At 43.8% G+C, this 19,586-nt stretch overlaps 1 protein-coding gene across 2 annotated transcripts in view; it reads left to right on the top strand.

Moving 5' to 3' along the window:
• The window catches only part of LOC120516891 (solute carrier family 22 member 7-like), a 56,942-nt gene that overhangs the window by 25,520 nt on the left and 11,836 nt on the right, over positions 1-19,586 (top strand). For both annotated transcript variants that reach the window (XM_039738890.1, XM_039738891.1), the window contains exons 5-7: positions 3,508-3,631; positions 9,761-9,870; positions 17,934-18,148. In XM_039738890.1, the coding sequence (XP_039594824.1) occupies positions 3,508-3,631; positions 9,761-9,870; positions 17,934-18,148 (449 nt within the window). The remainder of the gene's footprint in view (positions 1-3,507; positions 3,632-9,760; positions 9,871-17,933; positions 18,149-19,586) is intronic.

The raw sequence follows: 19,586 nt of genomic DNA, 5'->3' as shown, positions 1-19,586 counted from the left end.
CTCTAACGGTTAGCAACACTTCAGCATTTTCAGAGTTTAATATGTATAAAAGCCTCCTGGCTGCTAAGGTTCTTTTGCACAGCTCCTAACATTAAGCAGACTTCTACAATCCTGAAATGGATTAAGCAGGTTTGAGAATGTATGAATAGTGAAGAAAAACGCCTCAGCGTCAGGATTACCCGCGGAACCAAAAACGGTGAATTTTTTTCACTAAGAAAAAAATTCAGACGTGGGAGTCAGTAGACTTAGGGATCAACGATTCACTAACATTTCAGTAATTATTTACCACTCTGATGCTGATCTTTTTGATTAGAAAATAGGTCACTACGATAGCAATTGATGAGAAGAATTCATAATTAACTACAGAATTAGGGTACTTGAGGGTTCCTCTAGAGTGCCTCTTTCTCTTGGCTCAAAAATTAATAAGCATATGTTCATCTCATAATAGGCAAGTTTCGAATTTCGTATTTTTCTGTTAAGCCGTGTTGGCTCAAGACTGTCCTCAAGAAACTGTGACACACACGTCCATCATCGAGATATCGATGTTATTGGTATCAGGGGACCCTAAAACTTTAAGATCCATTGAAAATATGACATTGAAATTTTGGACGAATCTAAAGCTTCGATGATTTAATGATGATTTGGGTGCAAAGCAAAAAATGTTATGTGTAACAGAAACATGTAAATACCGAAATGTGAACATAAATACAGTAGAAAAAGGTATGTCGAGTGTCCACTGGTGCACTGATGCAGATTTAGTACATGTCCTTTACGTGATATGGTTTAAAATAGTCACAAATACATAGCCGGTTTCACTATCATCACAGTTCTTTACGTACTTTTCTTATATTTTTTTTTCTATTGAATGTGAGGGCCTCATCCACGTAGTGGACGCCACTCGTCGTGTCATTGTAAGCTACCATAGCACAAGGCTTAGTGACTTCCAAATTTCCTCTGACGTGAACATTGACAATTGCTGCGTTGTGAACAGAGCTTAGGAGGCTAATATCTTTCTGTACCTTGCACTCCATCACAATCTCTTTGCATTTTTGACGCATACATACTGCAACGTTACACAACTGAAATCACCAGACATATCATGGCGGTTCAGTTGTACCATCAGCTTCACTATCCGTGTCAATGTCTGGTGACCAGTTCACATTGTCGTCACTATCGCTTGATGGTTCAGTTTCAGTTTGTTCTAAAACTGGCTTTACAGCTTCTTGTTTAGATGTTTGAGTCCTGAAGGCACAGGTACTAAATACTTTTAAAAGTTACCCACTAGTGGAGGAGAAAACACCACCGAAAACCCTGACTAGAAACCCAAAGGTCAGACAATTTTATATAAAAGGTTTATTTTCAAAAGGCTCTGAAATGCACAAGGATTTGCCTGAATAGGCAAGGTGATCCACAGAGAACCAAGTCCCAGTACAACTGGGAAAAATCGTGGTCATGAAATGGAGCAGAGGTTCAAAAATATCAATAAACACAGTCCCAATACGAAATCCAGAGGCAAGGTTGAAAACAGAGCAAGGGTTCAAAAATCCAAGAAAATCACAAAGCAATAGGAAAAGCACAGAAACACAAGAAAACACTCCACTCTCAGTGCGTTCAGTGAACCACCAGGAACTATGGGAGGCCACCCCTTATATAGGCTGGAGGGCCATTCCTGGCAGTGATGGGCAGGTGGCCCCACCCACAAAGCACAAAGGACATAACTTACAAACAAAAACATACGGGGGGGGGTAACCTAAAAATAACCGGAATTGAGAAAAAAAAAATTGTTAATCAAACTTTAGTCTCCTTCAAAGTGCTCTCTTCATGTGAATGAATGCACTTGTCCCAACAGTTTTCCCACTGGTGGAAACATTTTTGTATCCCTGAAGAGGAACGTTGTTTAATACCTGCAGCGATTTTTCTTTGACTTCCTCCACAGTACAAAAATGCTTTACTTTGAGTTCTTTTTGTCATCTGTGGGAACAAGAAAAAGTCGCACGGAGCAAAGATTGAGTGACATTTCCCCTTGTTTGAAACGCGGAAACCACTCGCAGGCCTGTGTTTTCAACTTAAAGCTCCCTCTTTAAAAGCAGTTTCAAGCATCACTACAGTTTCAGCAGCTGCTTTCCCTAAGAGAAAATAAAATTTAAAACGCAGACTCGCTGTTCTTTATAATCACCCATCACAAAAATCGCAGAACATGTTTAATAAGCACCAAGAAAAACTGACACGGAATGGCATATGAACAATACAGAGCAACGCCACTTGGCGTACTTACGTTACAACTAGCGGCAAAATTCGCAACTAAGTCTAGATTTTGCACCAGGTACAGATTCCGGTTATTTTTGGGTACCCCCTCGTAAATAATAAATAAAATAACTGAAATAAAATTAGACAAAAGAGATCCAAGACACGACCCCAGCCAGAGGGAAAATGCTGACTGAAGCATGACAACATGCCATTGTGTTTTTTGGGTGAAGGCTCCACCCCATTCATGAATATTGATGAGTTACCATAAAAAAAACTGTAGCAGTATATAGTCATTTTAAACACGAGGGGCAACAGAATACTGTCCTGGGCATTATTCGGGCTTATCGTGAGATACTTGAGCCCGAGAGACACTCAGGCTTAACCGTCTTTACAAAGTACTCCGCGTCTAAGAGACACACAGGGTTAATAAAAATGCCACCGAGATAAAAAAAAAAAAAAACACATGAACCTTATTTTTCAACATGGTCTCTGTGAACATTCATGGAACTCTTCCATGCCATTCAAATAAAACAGTCCGCCTTACTTGACCGTCCGCTCCATAGTAGCTTTCCGGGAGACTTCATCATTATCACAGCATGTCCCCCTTCAGATGTATTAATAACGTGGGGCCCAATCTGGAGAACAGGTTGAATGCAGCATTTCATTAAATCCACAATTTCAAAGAGCAAGTTTTGCAGCCCATGCAATGTAAATGGGGGACACTGTTTGTGAAATTGAAAGGTGTATGGTTGACTGATTTTCTCCAAAATTTTTCAAAATCAGCTACCACAAGCAACAACAGAAATGAGCATAAAACTAATCCAGTTATGGGTGCCTTCCAAGGCATGTAATCAGTATGGACTGCACCCTCGCTATCATAAAAACGTTTGCATGTGATCTCCCTAATACTGGCTTTGGACCCTGATGTTCTTCTTTGTTTGCTCCCATTGCTTCAGTTGCTGTTTAGACTCTGGGCCATGTGTTGTATCCACATTTCATCCAGAGTTACGAAAAACTTCTTACGGTTCTCCGAGTTCAAACTCATTAGGTCAGGACTCTCCCTAGAACACCGATTCAGTTCTGGAGTCAACACCCTAGACATCCAACATTTACAGACCTTACTTGTGTTTAATTGTTCACGAGCAATAAATTCAAGAGCTCCTTGGCACTGTCTAACTAGACACAGGAGTACAGTTTAGGACAATGAGGAACAGCAAAGAAACCGTAGTCACTGAATATGTTCTCCACTTATTTTAACAGCTGGATTCCTGAATCCGGAAGATGGTACCTGGTGAATGGCAAGATGAACGAGGCCCACAAATGCCTCATAAAATGTACACAAGTCAACAAGGGGAAGAATTTCAGATCCAGAATAACTCCTGAGGTAATGCATACATAATTCATATACGGTAGATCTTATATGTAGAAAAAGAAGTCATGTCATGTAGAGATATCTGGATATAGTTTTTGTACATTTATGACAGTGAGGGTGTCGATCCTTCTACCTGTTTTGGAAGCCTCCTTACGAAACAATCATGGCAGCATCGAGCAAAAGGCTGAGAACAACCTTTAGGACTTCAGTCCAACGCAGAACATGCTGTCACATATTGGTCCAGCAATTTAAGAACAGTGCCCAGTGTGGTCGAGGGCAAAACCACAATGCTGTCATGAACTAGGAGTCCCAAAGCATGAAACTATTGTGGTATAGCAGGGCCGTTCAGCTACCCCAAACCCGGACCCAGACAGGCACAGAGACACACGGTTTATTTCTTCACGGGGCAGCTCAATTTCCCGCTCCCCACTTCAGAGCACAGTACACAATTATTCACAGCCGTAGTGCTCAGTCCCTTCTTCCTCCTCTCCATCTCCGTCACCTCCACTCATCTCCTAGCAAGCTTTGCCCTCCTCCTCCCGACTCTGGCTCCTCGAATGGAGTGAGGCGGCCACTTTAATAGGGCACCCGGAAGTGCTCCAGGTGCTCTCAGATCCTCTTCCAGCAGAAGTGCTGCATGCCAGGGCTCTGGAACTGTCCAGGCGTCCCCTGGTGGAGGCCACGGGCCCCAGCAGGGTCCAACTTCTAAGCTCCAAATCAGTGGCGTAGCTCGAGTTCGTGCCGCTCGGTGCGGGACGGGGCTTCAATTTACCGCCCTCCAAAACATCTGAATATGTTAACCTATTTAAATAGAAAATTAAAATGACGTATAGAGAAATATTAAGATACATTTTGCATAGATTTATTCATATATAGAGAAACAGCAATAATTCTGACGCACTGATAAGACGTCTTCTAATTATTAGTTCAATATAATTACGCTGCGAAAACCAGAACCAGTGTCGTGTACAACAAGTGATAGGTGGGGATGTTTTCTGCGCAGAGCAAGAACACATTCTGATTGATAACGAAACGAAATTATAAATTGTTTAACTCCCTAGAAATTATTATCGGTGTAATTTTTATGTTTATTTTTGTCGTTTCCTCATAAATTTCCGCTGCTGTGTCTGAGACCGTCGCAGAAGGATAGTCTGAAAATTATTTTTAAAGCAATTGTGGATAAAAATCAGAGAATTTTACTTTTTTCATTCATGAGTGATATTTTTCTGAACCCTACTGCTTATACACGGCTTGTACTGAGCTTTTTGGCCAATAATGCCACCCCCAAAAATGTGCTGCCCGGGGCAGACTGTCCCCTCTGCCCACCCCTAGCTACGCCACTGGGTTTGCCCTCTCGTGTTTCAAGGGGGTATCACCCCGAATATGCACTTCTAAAAATGCCAACTAAAGGGGCAAATCCTGCCAAACATTCCCAAGATATACAAAAAGGGCTCCAGAGGATCTTCATAAAATGCCCAAAGGCACAAAAGACAAAATGGAACTCTCTGTAACACCCAGGCAATCCCAAGCAAACACGTCCCAAATTAGATTCCAACAGCAAGGCCAAAACACAGAACAGCCGACTGAAAAACATCCAGAGTTTTACAAAAAAGCACAAAGCACAGCAAAAGATGCACAAACTCACCAAGTCCACAGCACATTCACTGTGGATGGCCAGGAACTGTGGGAGACCCTCCAGATTTATAGGTGGACAGTGGGTCCTGACGACAGCATACATGGAGCCTGTATATCATGTGGCATTGAAACATAAACACAATCAATAGCAAAAAAGAATAAATAAATAAAATGAATACATAAAAAAAAAATTAAAACATGAATTTGAACCCCAGTCACATGACTGGCTGAGATATACAGCGGGGAAAGTAAGTATTGAGCGCGTTAACGTTTTTCTCAGTAAATACGCTTCTAATGGGGCTATTGACATAAAATGTACTTCTTCCCTGTGTCATTCCACTTTATTACACAGAATTTACGAGCTTATTTGGTTTGATCTCTTTGTATGTGTGGATTACTTGGGTTGCTACCGACATCTGGTGAAAATCTTCATGTTGATAGCCCCATTAAAAATATATTAACTGAGATAAACGTCGACGCGTTCAGTCCCTACTTTCCCCGTTGTATGTGGCTGAGGGCGGAGGATGACTGAACTAATCCTGGGTAGACTCTGGAAAGGCTCATGTTAGGGAGGCACGTGCTGTGGTGTGCAGGGTCCAGTCTCGTGTTGCATTCATGCCTGTCAAGCTCACCATGGGGGGCATCTAAGATTGTTCTTAATGGACTGGACCTTGTCAGTGGGCCAGGACCAGTGAGGATTACTAGTTTACTTCAAAACCTCTGTCCTCCTTTCCATGACACTTCCGCATTTCCTGATAAATTTTATAAATACACATTGGGGTGTTTTTCTAACTTGCTGTGCATAACAATATTTCTTACGTAAATGATCAGAATGTGAACAAAATGCTTAAAGATCCTTATAAATGCAACCTTTAGATAGATAGCGTAACCACAAGGAGGCGCCACTGAGCCCTCATACCACAGACACAGTAATGCCCAACATGATTCAGAGTTTAAATAAAAAGGAATTATTTCTCCACCACACCTTTTCAATTAACACCTGCGCAAAGATCAACATGCAATTCACCATCCTGACAATGTCCTCCTCCTTCCATCCTCCAAGTGTGTCACTTGCTGCCTCCGGACTCCCTGATGTTAGGTGGAAGGGCTCATTTTTAGCCAGACCTGGAAATCCTTCCGGTGCTACAGGGTGCCATCTTGGAAGCACTTTTGGGTCACACAGAAACCAGGGAGATCCTCCCTCAACAGGACCCTCTAATGGCACCCAGGATTGCACTTCTGGATTCCAATTCCCGTGTAAACCTGTGGGTGTCCAAACTGGGACGCCATGGGAGGACCACTGCCACCTGTCGTTTGGGGGATGGAACTGCTCCTGGCCTCTGGCTTATACTGTTCCATCAATTATATTACTCCAGGCGGGCAAGAAGTGGGTTCCTCATCCAGCCAGCAGGCTCACCTGTCCTTCCATTCTGGCCTCTTGTCAGAAATTATCCTCCATCCCAGCTAGGATGCTTGTTCTTCCTCTTGGGCACTTACAATAGATAGATAGATAGATAGATAGATAGATAGATAGATAGATAGATAGATAGATAGATAGATAGATAGATAGATAGATAGATAGATAGATAGATAGATAGATAGATAGATAGATAGATAGATAGATAGATAGATAGATAGATAGATAGTGTGGAAAGCGTACCCCCAGACACAGACAGACCGACACCAGGATGTCCAAAACACACTTCTTTTTATTTTAAATCTTTCCACAATGTCCTCAAGCACCAATTCTCTCCACTGTCTTCTTCTTTCTCTTTCTCTCTCTCTTTTGACCTCCTCTCTCCTCCTCACAAGCTTCGTCCCTTCCTCTCAACTCTGGCTCGTCTACTGGAAGGAGGCGGACCCTTTTATTATGACCCGGATGACCCCCAGGTGCTCTCCCTGATGTCACTACCTGGTGTGGCGGAAGTGTCAGGAAAGCACCTGGAAGCACTCAGGGTCTTCATGAAATTATTTCCAGCAGCACTTCCTGGTGTGGCGGAAGTGCTGCCATCCAGGATTCCCTCACTGTCCGGGCGCCCCCTGGTGGTGGCCACGTCCTCTCACGAGCGTCCCAGCTCCGTCCTTGGGGCCCCCAAATAGACCCGGGCGGCTGCCCTCTCGTGGCTGAGGAGAAGTATTGCCCAAGTCGGGGACAATCCAGGCGTCCTGGCCAGGCAGTGTCCCCGGACATCTGTGACGATAGATAGATAGATAGATAGATAGATAGATAGATAGATAGATAGATAGATAGATAGATAGATAGATAGATAGATAGAACTGCAAGGCACTATATGATAAATGGACAGATAGAAAATGCACTTTATAATAGATAGATAGTGTAACAAAAAGGCGCTATATAAACGCCTAACCCGACACAGGCACACATATAAAATAAACAAAATGTTTTATTTCTCTTCGCCTGTTGGTAATGCCTTCCCTGTTCACACAGACACAACACAGTCCCAATGAGCACCACCAAACCAATACTTCTTCTTCTCTCTTTCTTTCTCCTCTACTCCTCTCCATCAAGCTTTGTTTCCCTCCTCCCAACTCTGGCTCCCCTAGTGGTGTCTGCTGGTCCCTTATACTTTATAGTTCACCCAGAAGTGCTCCAGGTGTTTGCTTACGCATTTCCGGCAGCACTTCCAGGTCTGGCAGAAGAACTGCCCATAAAGACTCAGCAACTGTTTCTGCAGCACCCCCTGACAGCGCCTGCAGATCCCTACAAGGCTATCGAACTCCAACTGCCACGAAGCCCTGCGGGAGTCCGACACACCACTATAACCCAGGGGGTTTACCATCTAGCATCCCAAGAGAGGTAACGCTCCATCCATGCTTGCTCCCCTGGTCTTCCCAGCGTGGAGGCGTCCTGGCCTAGACAGACTTACATACAGGTATAACAGGAATTATGATAAACGTAAGTATGCTAACAAGGTACAACAACACATATAACAAGAATTATCTCTACGTAAATTAAAGTGTAGGCATTAAAGTGTAGCGTAAAGTCAGTAGATTTGCGCATACTCACCAGTTACCATGTCACAGTGCAGGATGTCAGTCACTGGCACAGTTTGTCACACACAGCCTCATTGTCTCTCTGCTTCACCAGCTCAGTATCAGGCAGCACCCAGGGAACAAGACCACCTTGGTCGTGGGGTGAAGCAATGCAGTGGTCTTAGTGTGTAACTGAAGGTGCTCCTCCGTTTAGCTAAGACCTCACACGGGGGGTAAGAGTCGTCGGCTTCTTCCTGAGTGGCCTGTTCTGTTGCACCACTTCCTCCAGTGAGTCCTGCCAGACTCCTAAGCCTTTTAAATGAGTTTGTTTAGTCTGTTGCCATCACCTGCACTAATGTCATTTCCCCAGCACCACATAGAAGATGGCATTGGCCACCACAGACTGGCAGAAAACATGTAAGAGTGGCCTGCATACACCAAACAACCTCAAGCTCCTCAGGAAACGGAGGCGACTCTGAGCCTTCTTGTCTCTGTGTTGGTATTCCTATCAAGCCTGTCATTCAGATGCACCCTGAGGTGCTTATATGTCCTCACCATCTCCACACCTTCACCGTAAATGAGAACTGGGGGCAGATTGGGTTTGACCCTCCATTTATTTTATTTATAAAAACACACACAGATCAAGGAGCCAGAGATTGACAGCATGCTGCGTGTTGATTAGCACGTGCAAGGAAGGATTCACTGTACCCTGTACATGTGACAATAAGGACCCTATGAGTTGTGGATCAATAGACTGCAAGCTAAGAAGCTATATGTGTTGTAGTCACTAGGGGGAGCTGTTACACAATAGCAGCCTATTGTAAATCACTTTGTAATATTTTAAATGAAAAAGGTTTAAATGGGGCAGTGGGCCATTTTACTACCATCATAGGCCCCTGGGCAAAGTAGTGCACTGGGCCCCCCTGTTTTGATAGCAAAACAGAAACATTGTGGGCCCTTATGCTCCCGGGGGTCCAGGCCAGTGCCCACTATGCCCAGACGTTAAGACGGCCCTGGCTGGGAGCACAGGTAACTGATAACACCTTCAAAAGTTTTGAAATTGAAAATCTCTGTCAAGACTCAGCAGCGGGTGGCATGGTGGCGCAGTGGGTAGTGCTGCTGCCCCACAGTTAGGAGACCCGGGTTCACTTCCCGGGTCCTCCCTGCGTGGAGTTTGCATGTTCTCCCCATTGGTTTCCTCCCACAGTCCAAAGACATGCAGGTTAGGTGCATTGGTGATGGTCCCTAGTGTGTGCTTGGTGTGTGTGTGTGTGTGTGCCCTGCGGTGGGCTGGCGCCCTGCCTGGGGTTTGTTTCCTGCCTTGCGCCCTGTGTTGGCTGGGATTGGCTCCAGCAGACCCCTGTGACCCTGTAATTAGGATATAGCGGGTTGGATAATGGATGGATGAAGACACAGCAGCCATGTTACGCTTGTAGCAAATGATTTCATTTGAAGTTCTTGTGCTCACAGATTGCGCACTATAAACAACTCTGTCCACTTGCTGTTTTTTAGATGCTGGCTACAGTTGTGAAACTGGAGGAAAAATCCAAGAATTACACCTACTGGGATTTAGTCAGAACTCCAAAGCTAAGGAGGATCTCTGCATGTACAGGAATTGTGTGGTAGGAATCCCAGCTTCTGTATTTCTCACAAGAAAGGAAACGTGAATCAATGACTGTGCTGTCCAGGATGAAGACAGGCGCTTCAGGATGATTTGGGGACTCTTGGTGGGCCGTTTGCCCGTTCTTCTCGTGTTCTTCTCGTTGCTCCAGTTTCCTCTCGCCCGTCACAAAGGCGTGCAGCCTTTATTAACAGGCCACTCCAAACTGGCTGACTTTGAGTGGGAGCGGGGATGGGGGCTGCAGTGGATTAGCACTCTGACCAGGTCTGCTGCTTTGGTCCTCATGCTATCCCCAAGGACCCCCTAAGCAGGTTCAATAAATGAACCAAGCAGTTCATTTATTTCTCAAGGAAGCAAAACTGTCCCAGAAATATTTCAAAGTAAGTACAGTTTTGCAATGCTTTGTGACATGTCAGCCACAACTCCAAAAAGGTTAATTTACGTTAAACTACAACAGCAAAATCGATCACATTAGAAAAAGAAGAAAAGGAATAATGGCTACAAGAAAAGGAGATTTACCAGCCGTCTACTTCCTGCCTTCCTTTATTCTGATCTCCAGGCGCTCTGCTCGGCAGGCCTTCACTCATAAATAAATAACAGCATTTAGCTGTCCGAGGAGAATGAGCCTTATTAAAAATGTATCTGCTCTTTGTCACTAACTTGCCGCCATTTGTATTACATCTGTCCAGCCATTCATCTTCATAACCCGCAGGGTCCGCTTCAGGGAAGTGAGGAGCAGCAGCAGTGGGAGAGCCAGCTAAAAACGAGACCCGCCGACGCGCATGCAGCCCCCCCAGATCTGCCATTTGACCGGAGCGCATGTCCTTGGATTGCTGATTTGTTAAGGGGATTGCGGCTTTTGCTTGGCTTAACTTTTGTGCCAAGGATTAATTATTACGTTTGGATTTGACTTGAAATGATTTGGTCGACATGTTGGGCCGCTGTTATACAACGCTCTCCCACTGGGTTTTCCTCCCATACCTAAAAAACGCACAGGTCAGATTGATTGGCAGATGGCACATAGGTGTCACTGCAAGTGTGCCCAGCAACCTACCTTGCACATGATGCTGCCAGAATATGTCCAAGCACCCTTTGATACTAAATCTGAATTATTAATAGAGATTAAGGCATTGGACTTTAAATCTCACAAGTCGCCCACCGATGACTTGCTGTGTGACCCCGAGCAGCCACTTAACCATGTGTGTGCACCACAGTATAAATATCTGTGTCAGAAGTTGATCTGGTAAGTGTCTTTGAATAAAAGCATTTCCCACGCATGATAACGTGACTTGATAACACTTAATAATATACAATAATAACTTGATATATAATATATATTAATAATTATATATCTCTTTATTATAAAAAAAAGAGGAGACTAGGGAGACGAGACGTGATCTTCTCGGAAGACAATTTGACGTCCTGCAAAACCAAGCGGTGAGACAACATTTAAAACAAGTTCACGGACATCTAACCTAGCAGTTGTTGGAATGCTTTTGGTAGACACACTTCATGTGCTCCCTGTTCTTAAAACAACCGACGATAGACAAGCAGAACACGCAGCTCGCCAGCAGCAGCAAGCCAGCAGATGATCTGACCGCTTCTCCTTAGCGTGCGTTCAGCCCCCACCCAACAACGCGAGCGGCAGAAACACGAAGTGGCAAAAGGACAGCTGCTGTGCAGGCTTTGAAATGATGGACACGCAGCTCATCCGCAGCAGCAAGCCAGCAGATGAGCCGACCGCTTCTCCTTAACACGCGTTCAGCCGCCCCCTCCTGCACAACACGAGCAGCGCTATATGTCCTGCGAGAAAGATTTAACCACACCCGGGGCCAGAAATAAAGGACAATTATTATTTTTACAAAAGTTTTAAAATAAAAGTGAAAATAATGCATATGTAACAATTCCCATGAAACTAACAATCTGTTTAAATTGTAAATCCGGTAAACCAAACACGGGGGTGGGAGAGTGAAGCGAGCAGGGGGCGGAGCATCCTAGTTTATTAATAAACCAAAACTGAAATCTTGCATTTATAGAAGTACTAGGGGGTTCTCCCTGCTCGCTTGCTTGCCAGTCACTTCACGTCTCTGCCGCTTGCGTTGTGAAGAGGAGGGATGAATGCGGTCAATCTTCCGAAACCCCCTTTAAACGGTGATACAATGGGAAACAAATATTTTTTTTTTTTTTTTCCCACCTCCTCTTTGCTCGATCGGCTTGCTGCTGATATAAAAGAGTGTCACATGACATAAAAAGGTCACATAAAATCGTTGCACAAAATTGTTACACTTTTAGGCTTAGGGTCCAACTTCCAGTGTAGGTAGAAGGCTGAAATTTGGCAGGCTCATTTCTTACAGCTTACTTACAAAAGTTAGGCAGGTTTCATTTCGAAATTCTATGCGTAATGGTCATAACTGAATCCTACTTACGTACATATATACGGCCATAGCCTGCAGCTCGGTCGCCGTGTGAGGCGGAGTTGTGTCACCCATCACCACGCCTCCCACGTAGTTGTATGCCTCGCGAGATACAAGTTTAGTGAGAAGACGCAGGGTATAAACGAGACTTTTGATCACTTTGTAACAGAGTTAAAATTGCTTCTGAAGGACTGTGCTTATGCAAATGAGGATAAGATGGTCAGGGTGGTGTTTGGCACAAACTCAGCGAAAGTGCGAGAGAAACTTTTAAGTGCCGGGTCTGAGCTAACATTAAATAAAGCCGTGGACATCGCAAGATCGCACGAGATAGCACAGCTGAGAACCTTCGATGCATGAACTCCGAGCGGCTCACGTGAACTGACTGTGAACACAGTATGCAGAGAACAAGCAAGAAGCCGATTCTTACTGTTAATTAAACTCGTTACTTAATTCCATGGCTTGTTGCTGCTCTCATTCTGCTAAAGCAGACATTTTCAAAACTGCTGATTTTCTATTTTTTCCCGCAAGAAAACCATCAAAATGTTTTGGTAAATTGAGACCTACACCTATCTTCATTTTCAGATATTGTGTGATGGGCACAGGTGAGCTGACCACGTGGCGGCTTGTTTTGTGTCTCATTATTGTTTGGCCGCTAAACTGAGGAAAAAGAAACAGCAACGGGGCCTGAGTCAAGTTAATTAAAATTAAGGAAAAAGAAGTTAATTAACAGCAAAAAATGGTGACTAATTAAGAAGATGGTTAGAATGAAAACCTGCAGCCGCTGCGGCCCACCAGAACCCGATTTCGACACCCATGATTTAGACTCTTTGCTGTGACACTCCAAATTGTGGTCAGGGGTCTCCCGTTTGCTTTAATGACTCTTGAGGTGTGTCTGGAATTTGATTGGAGTCCACCTGTGTCTAACTGAATCGATTGGTCACCGGTTAGAAAGGCACACACTTGTGTATTCAAGGTCCCACAATGCCACACTGCATGTTGGAACAAACACCAAGCCAAGAAGTCAAATGAACGTGCTGTAGACCATTTCAATCTGTGGCGAGGCTTAGATCAGGGCAAGGCTATACAAGCACTTCTAAAACTTTAAGTGCCCCCAGGAGCACAGTGGTCTCAATAATTGTGAAATGAAAGAAGTTTGGGACCACCAGGATTCTTCTCAGAGTTTGCCATCTGGCCACACTGACTAGCTGGGTGAAAAGGACCTTGGTCAGGGAGATGTCCAAACGCCCAACTTCATAAGTTCTCTGTTGAGACGGGAAAATCTGTTGGAAGGGTGAACATCCCAACAACACTACATCAGCCAGGTGTTTATGGGAGAGTGGCTAGACGGCAGACACTCCGGTGTAAAAGGAATTGAAAGGACTCTGAGAGCATAAAGAGGAAGATTCTCTGGTCTGATTAGACAAAAACGAAAACCCTTTGGGCAGAACTCAAAGTACTTTGTCCAATGAAGGCCAGGCACTGCTCATCTTCTGCCTAATACCATCCACACGGTGAAGTATGGTGATGGCAGCATCATACTATATAGGGGGGATGCTTCCTAACAACGGGGTCAAGGAGTCCAAATTGAGAGGAGGATGAAGGCACAGAGAGACCCTTGAAAAACAACCTTCTCCAGAGTCTATGTGAGCTCAGACATGGGCGACATTTCACCTGTCATCATGACAATGCCCTGAAGCATACGGCCCAGATAATGGTGGAGTGGCTAAAGGACAAGTCTCTGACTATGCTCGAGCGGCCCAGCCAAGCCTAAATAACATCTGTGGTGAGATGTGAAGATGGCACTTTAGCGACACTTCCCAAGTCAAAATTTATTTACAGAGCACACTTAAGGCCACAGAAGTGCTGTTCACGATAGTAGGAAATTAAAATCAAAGATTATTAAATAAACTTCAAAAAGTTTCCGAAAAACAAAAAGCAATTCACAAATAATCTGCAACACGTAAAAAAAACCACTTCATGAGCGGCAAAAAGCCAAAGAGAAAAAATGTGTTTTCAGCAAGGATTTAAAAATGGACAGTTGCTCTTATCTGAAGCGGTAGGCGGTTCAAGACCGGAGGACCAGTCACCCCAAAAACTCGATGCCTCCCGTTTCTTTCGCCTTGACCGTGGTAAAGACAGCAGCAACTTGTTAGGCCATCTCAGGGATCGAGAAGGGGGTATAAAAGACATGAGGTGAGACAGATAGGCCGGGGCCACACCGTTTAAGCATTTAAAAGTAGGCAATAAAATTTTAAAATCAATTCTAAGACTGACGAGAAGCCGACGGAGTGAAGCCAAAATAGGAGAGTTTTGCTCGCGCTTATGTGACGCAGAGACTCGCAGCAGAGTGTTAGAACAACTGCAGGCATAGAGAGAAGAGATTGACCGACACCACTGTACAATGAATTACAGTAGTCAAGGTGGGACGAAACAAGAGCACAAATCAGCACAACAAAGAAAAGGCTTGGTTATTGAAATTATTGAAAAAACAGCTTCCTATAACGTGTAAGAAAAGGTGCTATATATTGCGCTCGACCCGACACAGATTGACACGGAGGCACATGTAAAACCAATAAACTGTTTATTTTTCTTCAGCTGGAGGGCACGTCTTCCCCGTAATCCCTCCAGCCACAACACAGTCCCACACACTCTTCTTCTCTCTTCCACCACCACTCCTCCTCCTCCTCAGCAAGCTTTGTCCTCCTTCCACCTGACTCTGGTAGCTGAGTGGTGGTCGCTGGCTCCCTTTTATTGGGTACCTGGAAGTGCTCCAGGTGCTTGATTGGCGACATCCGGCTGCACATCCAGGTAAGGTGAAACCAGTGCCCAAAAGGGGCCAGCAGCTCCTGCTGCAGCACCCCCTGGCGGCGCCTGCGGAAACCCCCATGAAGCCCCGGGGGAGTCCGAGGCACCGCTACAACCCAGGGAGGCTGCCATCTAGCATCCACTGGGTGATACTGGGCTTCCCACCCTTGTCACCCTGGCAGATGTGGTAAAAGGGCATCCCAGCCAGGTATGGGCCCCGGCCATCTGTCACACATAGCTACTTATCCAGTTTAAGACTATTGTCGACATTTTGGAGATGTCTTGCAGTGTTTCGCTAGAGGGGTTAGGTTAGAGACAGACACACTGGATGGACTAAACCATACAATCTCAGTCGAGAAAATTTAACAACATCCAGCTCTTTACATCATCCAAGCAAGCCAAAAGAGACCCCAGAGAGTTGCTTCTAAGCAGCACATAAATTTGGGTATCATCCGCAAAGCTGTGGAAAAAATCCAGCCCAGAGGAGGCATGTATGACGAAAACAGAATTGGCCCAAGAACCTTGTGGGATCCCATATTTTAGTTGAGTGCATGAAGATGATGATTCACCCAAATTAAATGAGAACAACTTGTCAGAAAAATATGAAACCCATCCGATCTAACAGACCTTGAGAGGATCTGCCAAGAAAATTGGGATGAACTACCCAAATCCAGGCATTCTAAAGCTTGTGGAGACTTGCACTGGAAGACTCAAAGATGTAACAACTATCAAAAGAACTTCCACAAAAGTGCTAAATTGAAGGTCTGCATACTTTCATGAATGAGAGATTCCAGTTTATGAAATTTGCAAACCTTTCTGAAAACACTTTTTCACTTTGTCGTTCTCGGTTATTGGATACTGCTGTGGGTTGGCACCCTGCCCAGGATTGGTTCCTGCATTGTGCCCTGTGTTGGCTAGGATTGGCTCCAGCAGACCCCCGTGACCCTGTGTTCGGATTCAGCGGGTTAGAAAATGGATGGATGGATGGGTTATTGGATAAAGAATTGTGTACGCCGTACCACAATTTGATTGTGAAGGTCCATAGACAGAGATCCTAGGACGTCTTGCCTTTGTTTGTCCTGACATGCAGTGTAAATTAACGGACCTCATATACACATACACGTGTGTGCCTTTCTAAACGATGTCCAGTCAAATCAGTTTGCCACAGGTGGACTCCAGTCAAGTTCTAGAACCATCTTAAGGACCACCAATGCAAACGGGAGACACCTGAGCACAACTGAGTGCCACAGCAATGGGGCCGACAAACGAGGGATTTCAGTTTTTGATTTTTAATACATTTGCAAACCTTTCTGAAAGCACATCTTCACTTGGTCATTATGGGTTATTGAGTGTAAATCAGGGGTCTCAAACTCCAGTCCTGGAGGAACCCTTTTCTTAATTAGTGACCTGTTTTTTGCTGCTAATTACCGTATTTACTTGTGTACCACGTGCTCTCGTGTAAGACGTGCACCCTTGTTTTTACAAAGAAAATCAGGGAAATCGTTTTGCCCCGAGTACGATGTACGTTGTGATTGTATAGGAAGCGTTTAGAGAGAGAGCGCGAGAGCACAAGCAAGCGAGAGAGAGAGCGTGAGAGTGTGTGAGCAAGAGAGCGAGTGTGCGAGCAAGTGAGCAAGAGAGAGAGAGAGCGAGCGAGTGAGCCCAAGCAGAAGAAGTAATCTTAACAGAATTACATTTCCTCGTGTATGACGTGCACCTGTTTTTCTAAAGCTAATTTTCGGGAAAAAATGTGTGTATGGTACACGCGTAAATACGGTAACTCCTTTTCCTTTCATTTTAATTGACTTATTTTTTAAGATTTGTTCCCCTGAATTTCTTCATCGCTCCTCTGAATTGCTTCATTTCTTTCCTTAAACAGAAATAAAATGTGAAGTGAGGGAGCCAACAGAAGACCAGCTAAGTCAGGGCCTCAAACTCCAACCAGTTGCTTAATCCCATTAATCCCGTTCTTTAATTCCATGGCTTGTTGCTGCTCCCGTTGTGCATTGGCAGACATTTCCGAAATTGTTGATGGTCTCTTTCCTAAGAGCTCTGTTCAAATGTTTTGTGGACCTGAGCAGATCAACATTCCTGAGACCTTCACCTTTCTTTAGTTTCAGATATTGTATGATGGACACCGTTTGCTGGTCATGCTTTGGCTCCTTTTGTATCTCATTCTTGTTTGGCTGCTAATTAAGGAAAAAAAAAAAACAATGGAGGGGTCTGAATCTTCAAGAGCAAGTCAATTAAAAGGAATTCAAAAGAAGTTAAATTAGCTGCACAAGCAGGTCACTAATTAAGAAAAGGTTTACAATGAAAACCTGCAGCCTCTTCGGCCCTCCAGGACCAGAGTTTTCAGACCACTGATGTAAATGATTGAGCAAAAATGGCAGATTTATTCATTTAAAATTAAATCTGCAACACAACAAGGAATGGAGATGGTAAAGGGGTCTGGATTCTTTCTACATGCACTGTATAAGTTAACTGGAAAGTCTCAGTTCGTTGTGTGAACAAGTGGGAGGATATGTGCCATGTAATGGACTGGCATCCCATTCAGGGCTGTTTGGCCCCCCCACCCCAATTAAATAAGCACCTGCATTTTAACTGTTTTGTAGTTTTTAACTCAGTACACCATCATAACTGTCAGTTAACATATTTTTTAGATGTCTAATGTCTGATTACAAATTGCCTGAAGAAGCCTTGGAAGCTGGCATATTGCAATCTGTTCAGTTCATCAATAAAATGTGTCATTTTTGCACGACTTCTCATTACAACCATTACGGCTAACACGGTAGAACATCCTACTACCATAAATGTCTAATATAAACTTTTTTTTTTTGTCTAGGTTTGGTGTGGCCTTTACGTATTATGGATTGAGTCTAAACATTAGCGGTCTGGGTGTGAGCATTTACATGACGCAATTCATCTACGGTGCTATTGAAGTCCCCTCAAAATGCTTTGTGTACCTCATACTGGACCGGATTGGCAGAAGGCGATGTCAAGCATGGACCCTGATTTTCACTGGAACATGTATTGCCATTAATATGTTCATCCCCACAGGTAAGAACTTCTCCGGTTTTCATTTCTTATAAATAGTTCTGTCTTATATGACTCACTCACTTGACGATAGCAGCTGGTATGGACATCGACCAGACAGGATTTCAAGTTCCTCACTTAATGTGAAACTCTGAAAAGCTCTGGAATTTTGTGCTAGAAGTAGGTACAGTCCAAGGTTATTATAGTTAACGAAAACTAAAATCAAAACTGAAACTATTATGAAAAAAACATTTCTGCAAAGTGAAATAAAATTAACAAAATTAAACGAAACTATTAAAAGTAGCTGGAAAGACTAACCAAAACAAAATAATAATATACTAAAAACATTTATAGTTTCCGATTTTTCAATGAATATTCTTGCCGTTAGTCTTTATCCCTTGTAACTTGTAACTCTAAAACAGAAAGTCATCCATCACGAGCTGCCCGCACATATTCATCGAGTGAACGGCGGCTGGTGATGGAGGGCGGATGTTCACACAGCACGTGCGGCGACAGAGCAAGCTGAACACGGGCGTGTAAAGTGTGTGAAATAGAAAGCGATTTACTGTGCTGCTTTTCTTTGTGCTTGTTTTATATCAAGATGTAATTCAAACGCCTGAAATTGGAATGTGCCGGTCAAACAACTTTTACTGCATGGACAGAAAAGTCACGAGTGAGTAACGTTTCAGTTTATGACTGCCTGTTTCTCAGTTGACGATAATTCACCTGCCACTTCGCAGAGGAGAAATCCTTTCTGAAAATAAGACGGCACTGATCGAGAGACTGGCAGTCCTCATACAAGATCACCGTATTGTTACTGACCAATCACTTTTGCTTTTAAAAAGTCATTTAACAACATAGCAATACAAACCTTGTAAAATTACTGAGTTGGCAATGTCTCTACTAAACTACAGGTAGGTAGGCAACTGGTGAAAAACTAAACCTACTAATGTGTTTTTGAATTTATTGTATATATTAATTTTTCTTTTTTTTAGTTTCTATTCACAGCCTGATAATATTGTGAAAATAATCCAGTAGCAGAATTATACTTTAAAATATTTGTCCCCCTTTTTTATTCAATTTTTCTCTCTCTCTCTCTCAAAATAGATTATTCTTTTCATATCATATTCTTTTTGTTCTTAACATCAGCCATATCTTACATATTGCATACCGGGTATGCATCCAAACCTGCTAGGGGAGGCTCCAGGTTTCCTGCAATTCTGCTCTGGATAAACAGGTTTAGATATTATACTTAATCTCAGATGCTGTCTCTGTCGTTTTGTGGCTGTCCGTACTCCTATTACCTGCTCTTGCTCTGCTCATTATGGGTTTTCTGTTCTTATGATGGGCTATTCAAGTCTCACCGCCCCTCACCTTTACACTAGAGGCTTGTTTTTCTTGGTTTCCCTCAGTAGAGCTAGGTGGGGTCTGCACTCTGATTCAAGCCTAAGAGTCCTGTCCT

Source organism: Polypterus senegalus, chromosome 16 (genome assembly GCF_016835505.1).
Source record: "Polypterus senegalus isolate Bchr_013 chromosome 16, ASM1683550v1, whole genome shotgun sequence".
Lineage (NCBI taxonomy): Eukaryota > Metazoa > Chordata > Cladistia > Polypteriformes > Polypteridae > Polypterus > Polypterus senegalus.
Note: the sequence above shows the minus strand (reverse complement) of the source record. Positions and strands in the feature narration are given on the sequence as shown.